At 46.5% G+C, this 15903-nt stretch overlaps 1 protein-coding gene and 1 long non-coding RNA gene across 4 annotated transcripts in view; one reads left to right on the forward strand and one right to left on the reverse strand.

The window, feature by feature from the left end:
- Nucleotides 1–1380: 1380 nt before the first annotated feature.
- HEY2 (hes related family bHLH transcription factor with YRPW motif 2) lies at nt 1381–13552 on the reverse strand. Of its 2 annotated transcripts, XM_085314289.1 has the most exons (6): nt 13492–13552; nt 12938–13014; nt 11673–11751; nt 11483–11566; nt 8804–8885; nt 1381–3604 (listed from the first exon to the last, which is right to left on the reverse strand). In XM_085314289.1, the coding sequence occupies exons 2-6, from the start codon at nt 12979–12981 to the stop codon at nt 2925–2927; spliced, it is 969 nt and encodes a 322-aa protein (XP_085170415.1). In that variant the 5' UTR covers nt 12982–13014; nt 13492–13552; the 3' UTR covers nt 1381–2924. The 2 variants fall into 2 exon arrangements, with proteins under 2 accessions (XP_085170415.1, XP_085170408.1); XM_085314282.1 differs by lacking the exon at nt 13492–13552 and having other exon boundaries at nt 12938–13190.
- A 55-nt stretch (nt 13553–13607) lies between these two features.
- LOC146601001 (uncharacterized) overlaps nt 13608–15903 on the forward strand; it is an 18301-nt gene continuing 16005 nt past the window's right edge. For both annotated transcript variants that reach the window (XR_014896967.1, XR_014896966.1), the window contains exon 1: nt 13608–13868. This is a non-coding gene — a long non-coding RNA (uncharacterized LOC146601001). The remainder of the gene's footprint in view (nt 13869–15903) is intronic.

Below are 15903 nucleotides of genomic sequence, written 5' to 3' on the forward strand. Positions count from 1 at the left end.
TGAGATGAGCCCAAACACATGGGCTGCACAAATCCATCCATAGTGCTTTGTTTCAGGATGTTAAAATAACTACAYTCTCATCTAATTAGTCTCTCAAAAATATTTTTTCATACTATCGTTTTTCTTTTAAAATGAAGCAATATACTTCATTTGTGATTGATTAGGGCACACAGATAAAATTGACGCATCTAAGTGGAACCAAGTCAGCGGCTGCCCATTTTTAACACAGTATAATACATGGGAGACCTCCCAGCAGGATCTTAGAGGGCAGGTTAATACTTAACTGCTTAAAGTCAAGTATGCTTGAAACCTACTCTTTTTCATGTAAATAAAGCCCTCTTTTTATCTACTTGTGGTTTACCAATGTAATCTTTATTCTTGAAATTGTTTATAGGGAAAACGAATACTACCTGAACCAGAAGCTGCTGAACATGCCAGGATGCTAGTGCAGCATTTACGTCCTGAAACAAAAAAAGCGCCTAATTCTCCTGCAAACAACAAAACTTCAAAGAATATCCAAACACGGTTTACAGCTCGGGGGTGGAGCTGTAAACCCCCATCTTTTGTCCTTTCTCTCCASGGGACAACATGCTGTTTGGGCAAATCAAAATCCCTCAAAGTCTCCTGGGCACTGGAGACTAGTTCGTGCAGGCAGGGATTAGCTAAATTTTTACCATTTGGGAGAAAGAGATGAACAGGAGCGAGTCACTGAGCTGAGGCTGTATTTTGGCTACAGATGCTGCCTCACTCTGTGCAGCTGTAGGGTCATCACCTTAGTTTGGTGCCTCAGCCTTGCTCTCTGTAATTTGGGCATAATAATCTTTTAGGGCTGTTCACATGGATGACAAGTCTTTGTATTTTTTCTTATGAACAAATAGAGCTTTATACATGTTCTACAGATTATATTTGCAGATCTAAGATGAAATAATAACAAACTCAGAGCAGTGGCTGCCTCAGTGAGAACTGGCAAATTAGAAAAACAGAACTGGTGGCAAAAACTGCCCTGTCCCATTCTACATGTTTAAGGATGCCATAGGGTTAAACTTCTCCCTTTCTAAACATGGACCCTTAGTGAGACTCCACGTGGAAGCTGAATCTAAACCCCCCAGTGATTCTGGGGGCTGAGATGGACGGATGGGTCTGTACTGCTAACTGTACCATCAATATAGAAGCAGTTTACAAGCCTGAAGAACAACACTCTTTCACTGGCAGTCTTTCTGCTGCCTATTTCAAAGCATCCTGTATGAGAGGAGCTTTCTGAATGAGCAAGGGGAGCAGAAGAGAAAGTTGCAGCTAGCAGATGTGTTACTAGTGGCAGAAACGTTGACTTTTGAATCGACAAGTATTCCTCAAAAGCAAAAAAAAACCTGCAACAAATCATCCATAAAACGCAGTCAAAAAGGACTTCGTTTAATTAGTGATATGTAAAGACTTTTGCATAGAAAAAAGGTTAACAAAGTAATGCATAAAAGACCGACTAGGTACAGTATTTTTAAAACAAATATTTTAAAGTATATTTTGCATAATGTTTAACATTCTCAATGCTTATTGCTTTCTCCACACAGCAGAGAAATCAAGTGCATAATAATACATGCTGTGTTTTATTTTTATTTTTTATTTTTTTACATAAAATCTCTAGTTCTTGACTTGATGTATTAAAATACTTAGGTTATTTTAAGTCATTGTAATAAAAAATGAAAGCAAAACATTTTATGCAGCACTAGTTGTCTGGGTATTRACAAAATAATTTACTGACATCCTCTTTAATACATTCATTTTGGTTTGGAATCAAACCCACATTACAATGTTGGCATGTTAATAGCCAATTTAAAAATTGTCCCTACCGTAACTTCATTCATACCCAGAGAGATCGTTATCCCAGAAGTTGATAGTAAAGAGGGATCTTGCACAGAATCGGCAAATGTAAATGTCCAAATGCAGCTAAGTAAGTTAATTTGAACCCTTACAACACTGAATCTCTTATATTGGCACAAATCAATCACATCGAAGTGCGCACACTTTAAATAGGTGGTTACTTCTGGGTGCATGATAAATTCACTGTTTGTACAGATACAAGCTAGCACCATATTTAAGCCATAAAAAGGGTGCCTCAAGGCTCACAGGCAGTGCTGAAATGTTCATTAATCCAAGCACTGATAAGATAATTGCTTTTACCAATACTATGCTAGATGTCACAATTTGGCAAGTCTGTACAAAGAAAGTAAACTAAGAAAGCAAAAACTAGGCCTGTCAAATGGAAGATTCTTTCTCAGCAATCATTTGGCTAAGTAAACGTGTCCRTTTAAAGAGTACATTTTTTCCTGAAAACATATCGAAGTTCTGAAGTTTGATGCAGGATTCTCCTCTCTCCTATATCATTTCCACACCTGTGCAAYGTTATTTGTTTTAGCAGAACACACACACACACATATATATAGGGTTTTTTAAAATTATTTTTTGAATGTCAGGCACTTATGCAACTCAAACTTTTTCTCTAGCCTCAGGAGACTTGGTAGGCACCACCCCTCACCTCTCTGCCAAATAAAGATGCATAGCTGGAGAACTATTCGTTCTAGTGTCTACATATTTCCCAGGAAACGTCTAGATGTTGGTATGGGCAAGATGTTGCTGAAAGCCACTGTTGCTCCCTCAAGGTGCCTTAAGCAAAACGAACCAAGACAAATATATCACCCGTGTCCTCTTTGACATCTGGGGTGGGACTAGCTTCACYGGTCCTCATCCGGCTTTTGGGCATCTGTAAGGCTACGTGTGCGCACGCAGCCCTTGGCTGCACAGGGAGGACGCTCAGAGGTGCGTGGTCCAGCGGAGGCGCACGCGTGCGCGTGTGCGCGTGTGTGCGCACGTGCACGTGTGCTTGGGGACAGGAGGGAGCCAGAAGTGGGCAGGAGAGGAGCAGGGGGGCCTTAAAAAGCTCCGACTTCAGTCCCCCAGGGCCGGTAAGGTTTGCTATTCCCTCCGCCGCCGGTCTGCGGTGGGCTGGACGTCGCGGCCACRGCCAGCGGCGGGGTGATGGCCGTGGCGGCTGCCACGGCGGCGGCGGCGGCGCTGGGGGGCAGCATGGGGAAGGCTCCTGTGAAGGACAGGGGGAAGCTCTGGGCGGCCGCCGTGGCTGCGGCGGCGGCGGCGTGAACAGTAGCCGAGAGGGACAAGAGGGAGGTAGAGAGAGGTGGGACACAGGGAGCGACGCTGCCGGCGGCGGGGACCCGGAGYGCGGCGTCGGCGTGGGCGAAGGTGGCCGTGAGGAGGGCCGAGCCGTGCGGGGGCACCTCGGAGGAGAGTCTGCACGGGGCCACCTCGGAGGAGTGAAGTCCGCTCTGCTGCAGGAGCGCGGCCGGCAGGTGGTGGAAGGCGGCCGTCCAGTGGTGCGGGTGCAACGGGTGGTGGTGATGGGCCATGGAGGAGGTCATGGCGGCAGCTTCCCGCTGAGAGGCGCAGGTGCTCAGGTGGGAGACGAGTCTCACGCGCAACGGGTCGGACGTGTCGAGGCCTTCCACCGAGGTCAGGTATCTCGCGACTTCGGTCAAGCACTCCCGGAAGCCAATGCTCATGAAATCCATGGCCAGCGAATGAGCGTCAAAATAACCTGCAAGAGGAGGGCAAAAGATGTGCTGAGCATCAAGCTGACTTCTCAGYCAACGTTAGGTGGCACTCGGCTGAGCTGATCCTCGCTCAGCTACTGGATCTTCCATTTATGGGTTAAAATCTGCAGTGAGGAAAGTTTGTCCTCCGATCTGTAAATGATTTGTGTGACCGTTCCTGTAATGCAATAGGCTACAGTTGTTTTTGCAAACAGTACACAAATGAAAAGAATTAAGATCATAAGTACTCGAGAGTCTTCAAAAAGCTCTATGATGCCTCTCCTGAAATTCCTTAGCAAGCTTTTGCAGTGTAATATTGACCCCGTGTGCGTGTGTGTGAATGAGACATTTATACACACACATTTATACACAAGAAATAGGCTGAAAATTAGACAGTTTGCAGATACTACGCTGCCTTTGCTTCCCTACATTTTCATTCATAGTAACACTCTTAAAATCTACTTCTCGACACTTTGAGATGATTGTTATAAATGCTGCAGGGGTCTCATCTACTTTGTAGAGTCATTAAGACAGTATGACATACGGTGTTATTTAACTACAAACTGAAAACATCTTGTCATGACTCTGCACATACAAAATGAAAAGCTTTACTGAGAAAACGTTTTATGCAATGCCATTGACTAATTTGGAGATGGAAGACTGACAGTCATATGGCCCATGAAGTATTTCAACAAACAGCAATTGGAACTCCACAGGCGTGGGACAAAAAAGAATTTGGAAAAAAATAAGTATTATTAAATGCACATGAAAAGATACTCGCTTTCCAAATGGGGTTAGCATCAAACATAGTTTTTAAGCCGTGGCTCTTCAACAACATATTCCAATTTTAGTTTAAAGGTAGTCTCCTTAGAGTATCCATTCTCAAGTTAGCATGGTGTTTCTTCCTCTTGATTTCAGTGAAAATATTTAAGTGTGTGTGACTGTGATGTTTGTTGACATACATAGATCCAGTCCTTTTATTATACAGAGTTCCAGCAGCAATATTTGTATTTAACCCTTGCACTTTCTGGCATTAAAAATATCTTAAGTCTTTTGAAAAATTCTACCAGTTTAGATGGCTGTTTTCACACTTTCCAACTTTCAAGACAGAAAAGAGCCTTTGTGTTGCTCAACTTATCCTCATTACAGAATTAACTTGGGCATATTTATAGACATTGCTTCAAACCCCCGTCTACCATATGCACTGGAATTAACTTGGGCATGTTTATAGAAGTTGTCCGAAATCCCTTGTCTGCCACATATGGCTTCCTGCCAAATTCTGATGGTGCTTTTCATGTAGGCCACCTTGCTCATTTCATGTTGTAACACAAAACCCAAGCAAAATCATCATTCGGTTACCAGACTGGTGAGCAGAACCGGTCAAGGATTTTTGTCAGAAAGCACTGATTCCTTGCAACTCTTCCCTGTCAGATCCACTGCAACCAAACGGTCTGTGAAACTGTATTGGTCTGAATGAAAAAAAACAGGCAGGAAATCTGTGGTGAGCTAATAGGATACCTACTTAGCTGCCTGACAGCTTGGCATGAAGTGAGCCTCAGTGCTAAAGGCTCTGGGACTTCCGGTGACTTCAGCTGGTCTGATGCAAAGCCAAAAACCCGAGTCCCAGCTCTGACGAGGACTCGGCTCCTGGCCATGTCTCAGTGAACTTGGGTGTCTTGAGAGTGCTCCAGTCAAGCCAGGGCTTCCCAGCTTTTCCACTGAGCCCTCCCTTGCACAGCACTGGAAATGTGGGAGTTGCCGTTGTCTCCAGTTTTCCCTGAGTTTAAGAAGTGGCAAGAAGTCCCAACACCCTGACCATTCTCACTTCCTTCCTGTCAGTCTTCAAGAAGGTGGCTGAGATATCATGTCAAGACAGGATGAGAGCTGGGATTCCCAGGCTCCGTTTTGCTACAATTTTGATGGCTATCTTTTCCAGGTTTCTCACTTCTGTGGGAGATTTGAAAATGTCTGTGTTTCTTTCCAAAAACCAAACCAAAATCTCAAATCCCCACCCCACCCCGCACACACTCGTGTGCTGGAGTTTTGCCGAGCATGGCAATTCTCAGGTGCCACTCCGCTATACCAGCTGCCCATCTCCTGGGCAGCCAGGACACAGGCTGAACCACTCGAAACCAGAAAATCCTCCTGCCAGTTACTGACAACTGTTCTGAGACTGACCCGGGTGTCGATCACCTGAGTTTACTTCGCTGCCAAGATGCAGTAAAACTGTACCAAGTTTGCAACGAGAGCTACATGCTGTCGACAGATTGCTCTTCTTCTTTGCTTGCAGGCAGTGTCAGCAAAAAGCGCTAGCCCCAGGCCAAAAAAATAACTCCACATCAAGACCATTGCCCACACCAGCGCCAGGGCAGTAAAAACATAGGCTCCATGCCACAGCTCTAAGAACAGCCCAAGAAGGACACGGCGCCACGCTGGCCTTTCTTCTGCCACGCTGGCTTCAGTTTGAGCACGCTATGGAGCGGCCTATTCCTCCCCTGGCTTTCCTTGCCGCTAGCCCTCCCATGCACGGAGCGTCCTCACTCTCTGCGAGAAAGGGAAGAGAACAAGCTCTCCCCAACTCTCAGCATCGAGGCATATAGGGCTATCGGCACCCATTTCTCCCTTCTAAGACAATATCTTTTGTCCGTAGCCTAAAATGATGAGGCTCCTTTTTTGCTGATCCAAGAAAGTTTCTGCCTCAGAAGATGAGTTACAAAGCGAGAATAGCTACGCTTGCAAATAAAAGAAATACCTGCCTTGTAAAAACAAATTCCTAGGGTATTTTTAAGTTGTTACTTAGGTTGCAAAGTAAAACATTAAACAAGCAGGAAATGCAGATTTAAACTCTGCCCAACACTAATTTGCAAGCTTTTTTTTTTTTTTTTTTTTTTTTTTTTTTTTTTTTTTTTTTTTTTTTTTTTTTTTTTTTTTTTTTTTTTTTTTAAGTTCCTTAATCTGTACAGTGAGATTACTCTTATCTCTGGGCCAGGAGAAGATGAAACCAGAGTATTTGTGAAGTGTCTGGGTATTACTCTTGATGTGCCACCCACCACGGACCATGGAGTAACAAACAGGGTTCTGAAGGGCGTCAGATGAGGCTGTGGTTACCCAACTGGCGGCAGTATGTTTGAGCTGGTATGAGCAAGCATCACCCCTCCCTGCACCTTCTTCCTCCCCCAACACCACCCCCYGGACACCAGAAATGCCTGTGTTAGCCAAGCACTGGGAGAGGCATGAAAGCAGGAATGAGTGGCCAAGGAAGAACGTGTCCACTTAGACTGGTGCTGCTGCCAAAATCCTGTTTGTCCAACTGCCACTGGCAGCTGTGGCCCTGCAAGACACCTCTCTCAGGCCAGCAGCTCCCATCCCAGCCACATGTGTCTCCAGCCCCAGTAAGTGGGCTAGCAGAACAACCCATGGGCCACCAGGTCAGACCCAGGTGTAAAATGACCTGCTTCACACACCTTTCTGGGCAAGGAGGCAGAGAGAAGAGGTCGCTTCTAAATCAGATGAGGCCTCTGCTTGGGTTCATCTCCTGGCCCTACCAAGAGCAGCATTGTTTGGTACCAACGTCAGAGGAATTGGGGCTGCTGAAGCCTTAAGAGAAATGATGCAGAGCCACGGCATAAAGCAGGGATCAGACAGGGGTAACTGAACTACGCATCGGATGGCGAAGATAGAAAGAAATAATAACTACTTTGCTCAGTATCTGACCRCTATTCATCCTGTGCACCAAGCAAGACAGACCTTGTGGAAAACCAGCATGCAACCATGCAAGGGAAGACTGCACTCTCACGCACGCACACAAGAGCATCTGAATTAGAACAGCACRAGCATTGTAAATTCTGGCATTTCATAACTTTCAAGAATGTAGCTTTACCAGCTAATTATTATTCTTTATATGAAGTTTCTTCCTATATGTACTAATATAAAAAGGTAATTTTTTCTTAGATTTAATTTTATATATTTTCCTAGGAATCAAGAGGTATGTCTGTTAGATGAAAGTAGAACTGTTTTCTCCTCTGATAGTATAAACTACCCATAAATTTTAAGCTTCAGAGGACTTCTAGCAAAGGCCTCTTAACTACTAGAATATACGCAAATCAGCTGTGTGATAATTTTAAGAAATAACAGAACACCAGTCTCCTACAAGCTTTCCTACATCTATTTGTTGTTAAGCATATGTTAATTATAAATTGAATTTGATAATCACTGCAAGGTACGGAGAGCTGCAGTAATTCAGTCAGACTATAAATATTTGAGGTATTTTCTTTAAAAAAAAAGGAAAGGAAAGAGAAAAAGCAGTGGCAGCCTCCCACGTGCCATAATGGGGCAGTGAAAAATTGGTTGGTTGCACAACTTGAACTGCGCAGGTAATCAAGGCTCATGGCACAGGACATCAGGCCATGCTGGCAGAAAGCTAGCAAGTTTTTTCCCTCAAAATACGTTCCGAAATCATGACTATACAAAACACCTCGTGGGTGGCTGACATCGTTTGGCCTCCAGCCTCAGGACTGTCAGCTTGCACAAGCGAGGCACGCTGGATTCACGGCAGCCGGCTGATCTAATGGGTCAGCTAGTGCAGGTCCTGCGTCACGCCGGGACTGACTAATAACTAACAACAGGCGTGCAACTATAGCATGTAAATATGTGTGCAGATTGCACTGCTATCAGTCTACYCATCTATTTTACCTGATACCTGGAGCTGCATATAAAAAGACTGGATTTTGTTCTGGCGAATGAGACAGTCTGATCTTGCATTTTAAAGTCTTTCCAGAACCAAGAAAATACATAAATATTGAAAGTTCCTCTCTATCCACTTCCTTTGGTATAGCTGCTGTAGAATGAGTTTTAACATTGGTTTTGTGCTACACAATTGTTGCCACAAACCTCCTGTTTATGTTTGGTGTTTGTGTATTTGTTTTGTCTCCCTGTGCAGATTTCAGTGCTCTTTGGAAACCCCAAACAAATCTCTGACTGGGCTGCCTGTGAATGAAGCCTTTACTCCCACAGTGTTATGAAAGCAAACACAAGCCCAGGGTCAAGTGCTTCTTTTGTCCCAGTAGTTCTTTCCCACGAGTTCAATCCTGCCATTAGCATTGATTTCCACTCCTTTAATCTGGAAACGCCTATCACAGCTCGTCAAAGCATTTTTTTTGTGGAGATTTCCCCAAATATGAGAAAAGAAACCATCGCCTCCTTACCTTTACCTCCAGTTGCCTGAAGCATCTTCAGATGATCCACTGTCATTTGCAGTATTTCCGCTTTTTCTAATTTGGCAGATCCCTTTGAGATAAAAGACTTGTATAAATAAAAGCTTACAAGCGGTAGAAGCTTTAATTTGATATACTTTACCCTGAGCTCAACCTTATGGTTTTAATTTCCCCTACTGGTAGGACTTTCTCAGCTTAATTCTTTCATGAGCATCTGCATCCCAGACTTTGTCTAAGGACTGATGCTGTCCGTATCTGCTGATAGATGCATCAGCACGACAATTTTGCTTTATCGAGGCTATAGTTCTGGGTAACTCTGGCTTTGAGGTCTGTGTAGATAAAACATCTTTGTGAAATGTAATATATACGTAACTTTCAGCAATTTCCCCTTAAACAAGCAGACAATGAAAAAACAATGGAACCATGGCATGGCAGGTCTGTACGGATAAAGACCCTTCTGCAACATCATTGTTTTCTGCTTTTACCGGTAGGTGTCCCTGTGGACACATAGGGAAAAGTATTGCTGTTTCTTAATAGCCCATTAATTTTTGACATGTCATTTGACTGCTGGATATTGTATTCTCATTCTCTATTGAAAAAACAATCACACAGTCCACAGTTTTTCAAATGCTTGAGAGGCCCAGTTTGCAGGGATATGAAGCTAAACACTGTGAAAAGAAGTAGCTTAACTCTTCCATCAGTAAGAACTTTCCATTACTGAGGCCGGCTCACAGAGTTATAGGTGCTGAAAAAGTATTAAATGCAAGTCTGAAAGCAGATTTAATCTGTAAATAAAATTATTCTGTGTGGCAGCATTTCCTTGAATATATGGTGCATGTCGAAATGACTGAATTGAACACCAAAATATTTCAATGAAAAAGAGAACCCCTCATCATCAGCTAAAATAGCCCCCTCAGAGCTGTGCAGACTTGGGCCATTGGAGGACTGCATCCTACGAGCCAAATCCTGCTCTTAGTTATCACTCGTGCGGCCTCGCCAACGTCAGCGGCTCTGAAACCTCAGCTGGCTTTGCCCAGGTGGCACACTTGCAAATAAGGTAAGAACTACACACTCCTCCGCAGCTCCGCTCTGCAATCTTTAATCCCCACGATGGGATACTGGAGAGCAAAGCTRTTATTTGGGGGAGGGAGGGAAGGAGGGAAGGGAGGCGGAACTGAAACTAAACCTCCAACTTGGAAACTCCAGGGAGCTGAAAAAACTTCGTCCGTGGCATGGTACAGAAAAATGTTGGGGTTACTTGAACAAAATACACCACATGCTCATTTTTACATGAGTATATATTTTTGAATTCATTATTGTTATTGTTTTCTTTGTCTCATCATACAAATTTTGGTGTGCTTGTGAATTTTCAGGTATAATTCTGCAGTTTACACCCTGCACTTTTCTCAGTCTCAATCTTTTCCYTAGACACAGTACAAGCTGTCTCAGTGAGTGACTAATAGCTAAAAACTGCATGTTGCTGGGTAATTTCCAAGGGCTTTGTAGGACTTGTTTTATAAGGTTTGTGGTTTTCAAGAAATAAACAATAAAATGGGACAAACAACTGTTGTCTCTTGTCCCTATTTCATGTAGCTGAAAATGTCTCTGTTACTGCACTTTATCTGAACCTATGGAATGGCACAGTTACRGCTACTAATTATTAAAAGTATATTGCAGCTGACAAAAGTGATGCTTTGACCATGATTACCGTGCTTAAAATTTCTTCTTGTTTAGCTTCTGCTCAAACCAGGGATGTAACAGGCCCAATACTTTATGGTGCTAGCCAATCTGGCGTACCACAGAAATCCAGCACCTCACAAGCCTGGTTCTTAAAGTTTACTTTCTCTTTTTAATTTTTAATTATAAGGAAATTGGGTTCTCTATTTTCAGGTTCCTTTTTTATGAAACTTACTGACAACCTTCAAACATATCCAGTRAAATAGGAACAACGTTAAATATTGAAGTAAAATCCAGGGAACAAAAATCAAGGTGTGAAAAAAATAAATAAGTCATTTAAATTAAATGGCGTAAGCATGATACACTTTTTTATAGCACAGATTCACTGAAGTCAGCTGGATCCTTCCACCCTTCCCACTGAATACTTTCTCACTGGAAGTCTTTGAAAGTACTGCTAACTACCCTAGCTCATGGTATATGGGCTTAGGCCCACTCYTAATGCACTGCATCTAAAAAGTCATTTAAAAACTTGAATAATTTAGACAGTTTAGTCTCCTTATTAGGACACTGAACTGTTGACTGCTCAACTGAAATTAAAACATAAATGTTCCTTAAAGAAGGGACAACAAAGGTTGTATTTAGACAGAGGGATAACTGACGTACAGGTTTGTTGTTGGGTTTTTTGTTTTTTTTTAATATGGAGTAAAGCACATTTTTAAGCAAAACCACTACTGGAATTCATCGAAAGAACAGAGACAACATGAACATTGCTACCCTTAAGGGAAAAACAAGCCAAAGAGTGGAAATGTTTTTCAGCTTTATGATGAATTATGTTTCTAATAGTTTTGCCACAACAAAGCATTTTATTGAAATGCTTGCTTTGCGCCAGATCAGGACACATACAATATTATTTTAATGAGCTATACAAGAGAACTAACATTGCCAGATGAGATACAGTATTTAGAAGAAAAAAGAAAGAAAAAGAAGGCTTACTTGTTTTTCAAAAGCAGTTGGCACAAGCCGCCTCAGCTCAGATAAGCTGTTATTTATACGATCACGGCGCCTTTTCTCTATAATCTATTCCCAAAAACAAAACATATTAGATTTATTAAAAGTGTTGAAGGCCAAAAATCACAGCATACATGCAAATTGTCACACGGGAAAATAGTTAAACAGAACATACCCCTCTCCTTTTCTTTCTGGCCATAATCTGAGATGTTGTTGTTGGGGAATTTGATCGAATCATAGAACTGTTACTTTGCCTGTGAAACAATAAAAGCATGTCAGGTGCTGCATAACTTGACACTGCTCTTTCAAGATACCTTAGGTCACCACATTAAGTAGTTATAGTAATTCTGTTACTGTCTTAAGTGCTTGGAAGGTGTGCTTCSCATTGCACAGCACTTCTGACATCCAGAGCGAGACGATTCGATTTTGATTGCCCCAGCAGCCGTTGTGAACTGRCAGACTACTCTACTGAAATAAAGTCCCTTTCTGAAGGCAGTTCACTGTCCAGCTCAGCTAATAGAGCTTTCATCACACATATGCCTATGAAATGTCTATGAAAAGCAGTCTAAAGAATTGAATCCAAAAAAGTCTATTATTTATGCATGGTAACATCAATACCAATTATGGATATTCAAATACATACAATGTCATAATCTCTCCCTGGCCTGCCAGGTTTTAACCTCCCTGACCACCCCTGCAGTAGCCAATTTACACTCAGATAAGTAAAAAGTCATTTACCCAGCGTACATCTGTTCCATAGTCCCATATCAGGAAAATAATTTTAAATCCACTTTTTAGAACTGTACAACCCGAAAGTATGAAAACGCTTTTACTTTATCATAAGCTAGCAAAAAATACAGCAGCTTTTGATACGGATTTGTCCACTGATGAGGACGAGCCCGGGCTCTGGGWGGTGCGCCTCTAAGCAAGATCTCTGGCAAGATCAGCTTTCAAAGCCAGTGCTGTCCCTGCAGAGCTTGCGCCTAAGCCCTCCTTCAGCAAACATGAAATCTCTCTCTCAGCTTACAGGCCGAGTTTGCTGCAGTTGCCATTCAACTACTGGATCACCGCTTACTTTCCAGAGGCCGTTTCCTACCTTTGCTGATTTATTCCTGGTGCTCAGCCCGATCGGGGGCTTTTTTTTTTTTTTTTTTTTTTTTAATTAATTAATTTATTTATTTAGGCGAGATGCGGTTGAAAACAGCAAGTTTAGCGGAGCTGGGGCCCGCAGCCCGGCGCTACCGACCCTCGCGGGGCCGCACACCGAGGGTCGGGTCGACCTGCAGAGGGGCAAAAGTCCTGCCCCGAAGCGGAGCGGGCTGCGGGCTGCGGCGGGGCCGCGGGGCCGCCCCCCTCTGCCGCCGCCCGCGGAGGGGCAGCCCTGGGCTGCGCAAGGGCGAGGCGTGCGCCTGGGGCCGGGGGAGGGGGCGAGGCACTTACCCCGAGTAGTTATTCTCGCTCCCCACGTCTATAGTCTCGTCCATGTCGCTGTCTGAGGTAGTCTCCTCGCAAGGTCGCTTCATTGCGGGCAGAGGACGCGGCGCAGCCGACAGCCGAGGTGGGGGGCGCGCCGGAGGGGGTGGGGGGCACAGAGATAAATAAATCCTGGGGGAGGGGGGGCTTCGGCGCGGCACGGCACGGCTCCGCACCGCCAGCAGGGCAAACCCTCTCTGAGGCGCTTTCCCACGCCGCGGCTCAGCCTCAAGCCCGACGGCCCGCCCCCGGCAGGGCCCGCCCCGTCGCGGCTGACGGAGCCGAGGGGGGGCCGCCCACCGGGGAGGTGCGGAGCGGCGCGGAGGCGCGGGCGGCCGCCCCGCGGGGGGCCGCGGCCGCCCCGGGCCCCGGCGTGCGGGCTGGCGCCGGAGCCGGCGGGGAGCGGAGCGGGGCGGATACCCCCCGCCCGGGACGGGCAAGGCAGCGCCCCCCCGGCCGGTGTCCTGGGCTCGGGGGCGGCCAAGGAGGGTGGCCCTCTGAAAGGGGGAAAAAAAAATTACCTTGTTCGAGGTGGCGGAGTAGCGCGGCTTCCCAGCGCCGCGGGGGGAAGCGGCCCCGCTTTCCCATCGCGGTATTTGGGGCAGCTGGGGCAGCCTCCCCCTCCCTCGCTCCGTCCTGCAAAGCCGCCGTCGGGTTTCCCCGGGCCGGCGAGCAGCCGTGGGGCCCCCGCAGGCGTGGGCCGCGGGAATGCGGCCGTCCCCGGGGGAAGAGGGGGCGCTGGGCCACCTGCCCGCCCCTGCGAGCGGTGACGCCCCCGGCGGGGCTCCCGGCGGTGCCCGGGCACCTGGAGGTGGTAGAAGCCAAGTATGGAAATAATCGTGGTTGGAAAGGATTTGGAGGAAGCTCGGAGGCTCGGTTACCGGCGGATCTATAACAGGCGGGTTTTGTTTTGCTTTTGTTTGGGGATTCCCCCCCCCCTCGTTTGTTTGTTTGTTTTGTTCTGTCTGTCCCGGATTCGTGACAAAATACATTCGGGTTATCTTCTCCTCAGAAATCTGATCGGTGTCTTTAAACTTCGGTGACTTACCCCGCTCCCCTTTGCTACTTATTCTAAGATACTTTTCTTCACCCCCCGCTCCCGGGACGCTGGCGGCGCGGAGCCGGGGCCAGTGGGCGCGCTGCGGGGCTGCAAGCGGACCGGGCACTGCCCTGCTGCGGTCCCTCAGCAGCCGGGACCGTTTGCAGCCGCCTTGGAGGCCGCAGCAGCTGCTGGGACGGAGAAAGCGGCAGCGGCCGCCGAACGAAGAAAGACGAGGAGGCCGCCCGCGGGCGCAGCGGGGCCCCGCGACTCTCCCCGCGGCATCGGGGCCGGGACCCACCGGGTGCCTGCGGCTCCGCGCCGCGCAGCGGGCCGTGCTTGCTGCCCGCGGGGGCCGCCGCCGCCCGTCGGGGGCCGCAGGGAGCCCACTCCGCGCCCGGCTCCCGCAACCCGCCGCCGCCGAGCGACGGCTGCTGCCCGCGTTTGCCCGGGCTGCCGCGGGCTGCCTTATATTTAGCATCCGAGGATGCCAATGAGTCATTTTTCCACTCGGCTAAATTCTGCTGAAGGTACAGGTCGTTTTGTTTGTTTGTGGGTGTGCGTGCGAGAAAGGACGGTGTTGAAAGATAAACCCACCTCCCCCCCCCAATACTCTCCAAATACGTAATTTTATTTGTTGGCATGTTGAGTGTTTGTTCTTTCATGTGGATATTGCTACTGTGTAAAGGAACAGCGGGATTTCATGCCTCATTGCCCTGCCGGGACATCCTTTTCGTGCCCGGGTTTGCAGAGTTACTAAAAACTTCGTGGCTGCTCAGACATAACAGCAGCGAGAACCCACAGGAAAGACAAAGGCAGTTCCCGGGGACACCTTCCCCACAACGGACCGCTTGAAGGTATCAGACAAACAAAAAAAGAAAAAAAAAGATGGGGGGGGGGAGGAAAAAAAATGAAGAAGGTATTAGGGCCTTTCGGCAGAAACGGAATAGCATGCAATGTCCGAGTTCAACGTGAAACAGCGCTTTAGAAATACGGGAGCAGATTCAATTTTGTCTTTCTTTTTTCTTTTCTTTTCTTTCCTTTTTTTTTTTTTTTTTTTTCCTGTTCGGAGTGAAGTTTTCTAGTTAAAAATAAATGCATAGATAAAAGGAAACGCGCCCCTCGGTTGCGTGTTCTGTAAGGGCAAGGAGGGACCCGCCGGGCCGCGGCCGGGAAATGCCCCGCCGCAGAAGTCGCCTTTCTGAGAGACGAGATTTAGTAGGTATGAATTTTAATTTGGTGTACATTTTAAGTCAATGTACCTTTCCTGGGCTGCAGCCGTTCTAGAGGCGCCTGGAAATACTTCCGAAACGTGGCGGCGGGCATAAGGAGTCCACGATAAAATATTTTGATCACCCTGGGATATTCGTGCATTTCCGATCTGTCTCGGAATTTGCACACAAATCTTTAATGTCACGGGTCAGCGTCTCTGGATTTGTAATTTCTGCTCACTTTGAACATAGTTCTTGCAGCCTTTAGATTTTTTTTTCCCCCTCAGGGCACAACTCTCCCGTGCTTTGCTCCTACAGAAACCTTAGCCCATGTTTACCTGCCCAGGTAGGGTTTATGCTAGCATTGTTTGCTGTGAGTCCGACTACTAAATCCTCCTGACATCTTGCTGAAGTCCCTTCTCTAGGAAACTGCTAATCCGAGCGTGGCGTTGATGATTTTGGTAATGATGAGCACAGCGCAGATAACAGCCTGCACCCGAAACTTTTGCAAAGGAAAGGGAGGAAAAAAAAGGTGTCACCCCGATTTTATTTTTTACCGTCATTATTTTATTTAGCCTACCTGTTCCTTAGGGAGGGAATTACGGGCTTTTCCGGGAGGCAGCCGGGAACGCAGGGCCCTCGCCGGGCGTGTTGCCAGCATCCCCGCCGATGCCGGGCTCGCC

This window comes from Rhea americana, unplaced genomic scaffold (assembly GCF_003343005.1).
Source record: "Rhea americana isolate MKP2758 unplaced genomic scaffold, rheAme1 scaffold_110, whole genome shotgun sequence".
Classification (NCBI taxonomy): Eukaryota; Metazoa; Chordata; class Aves; order Rheiformes; family Rheidae; genus Rhea; species Rhea americana.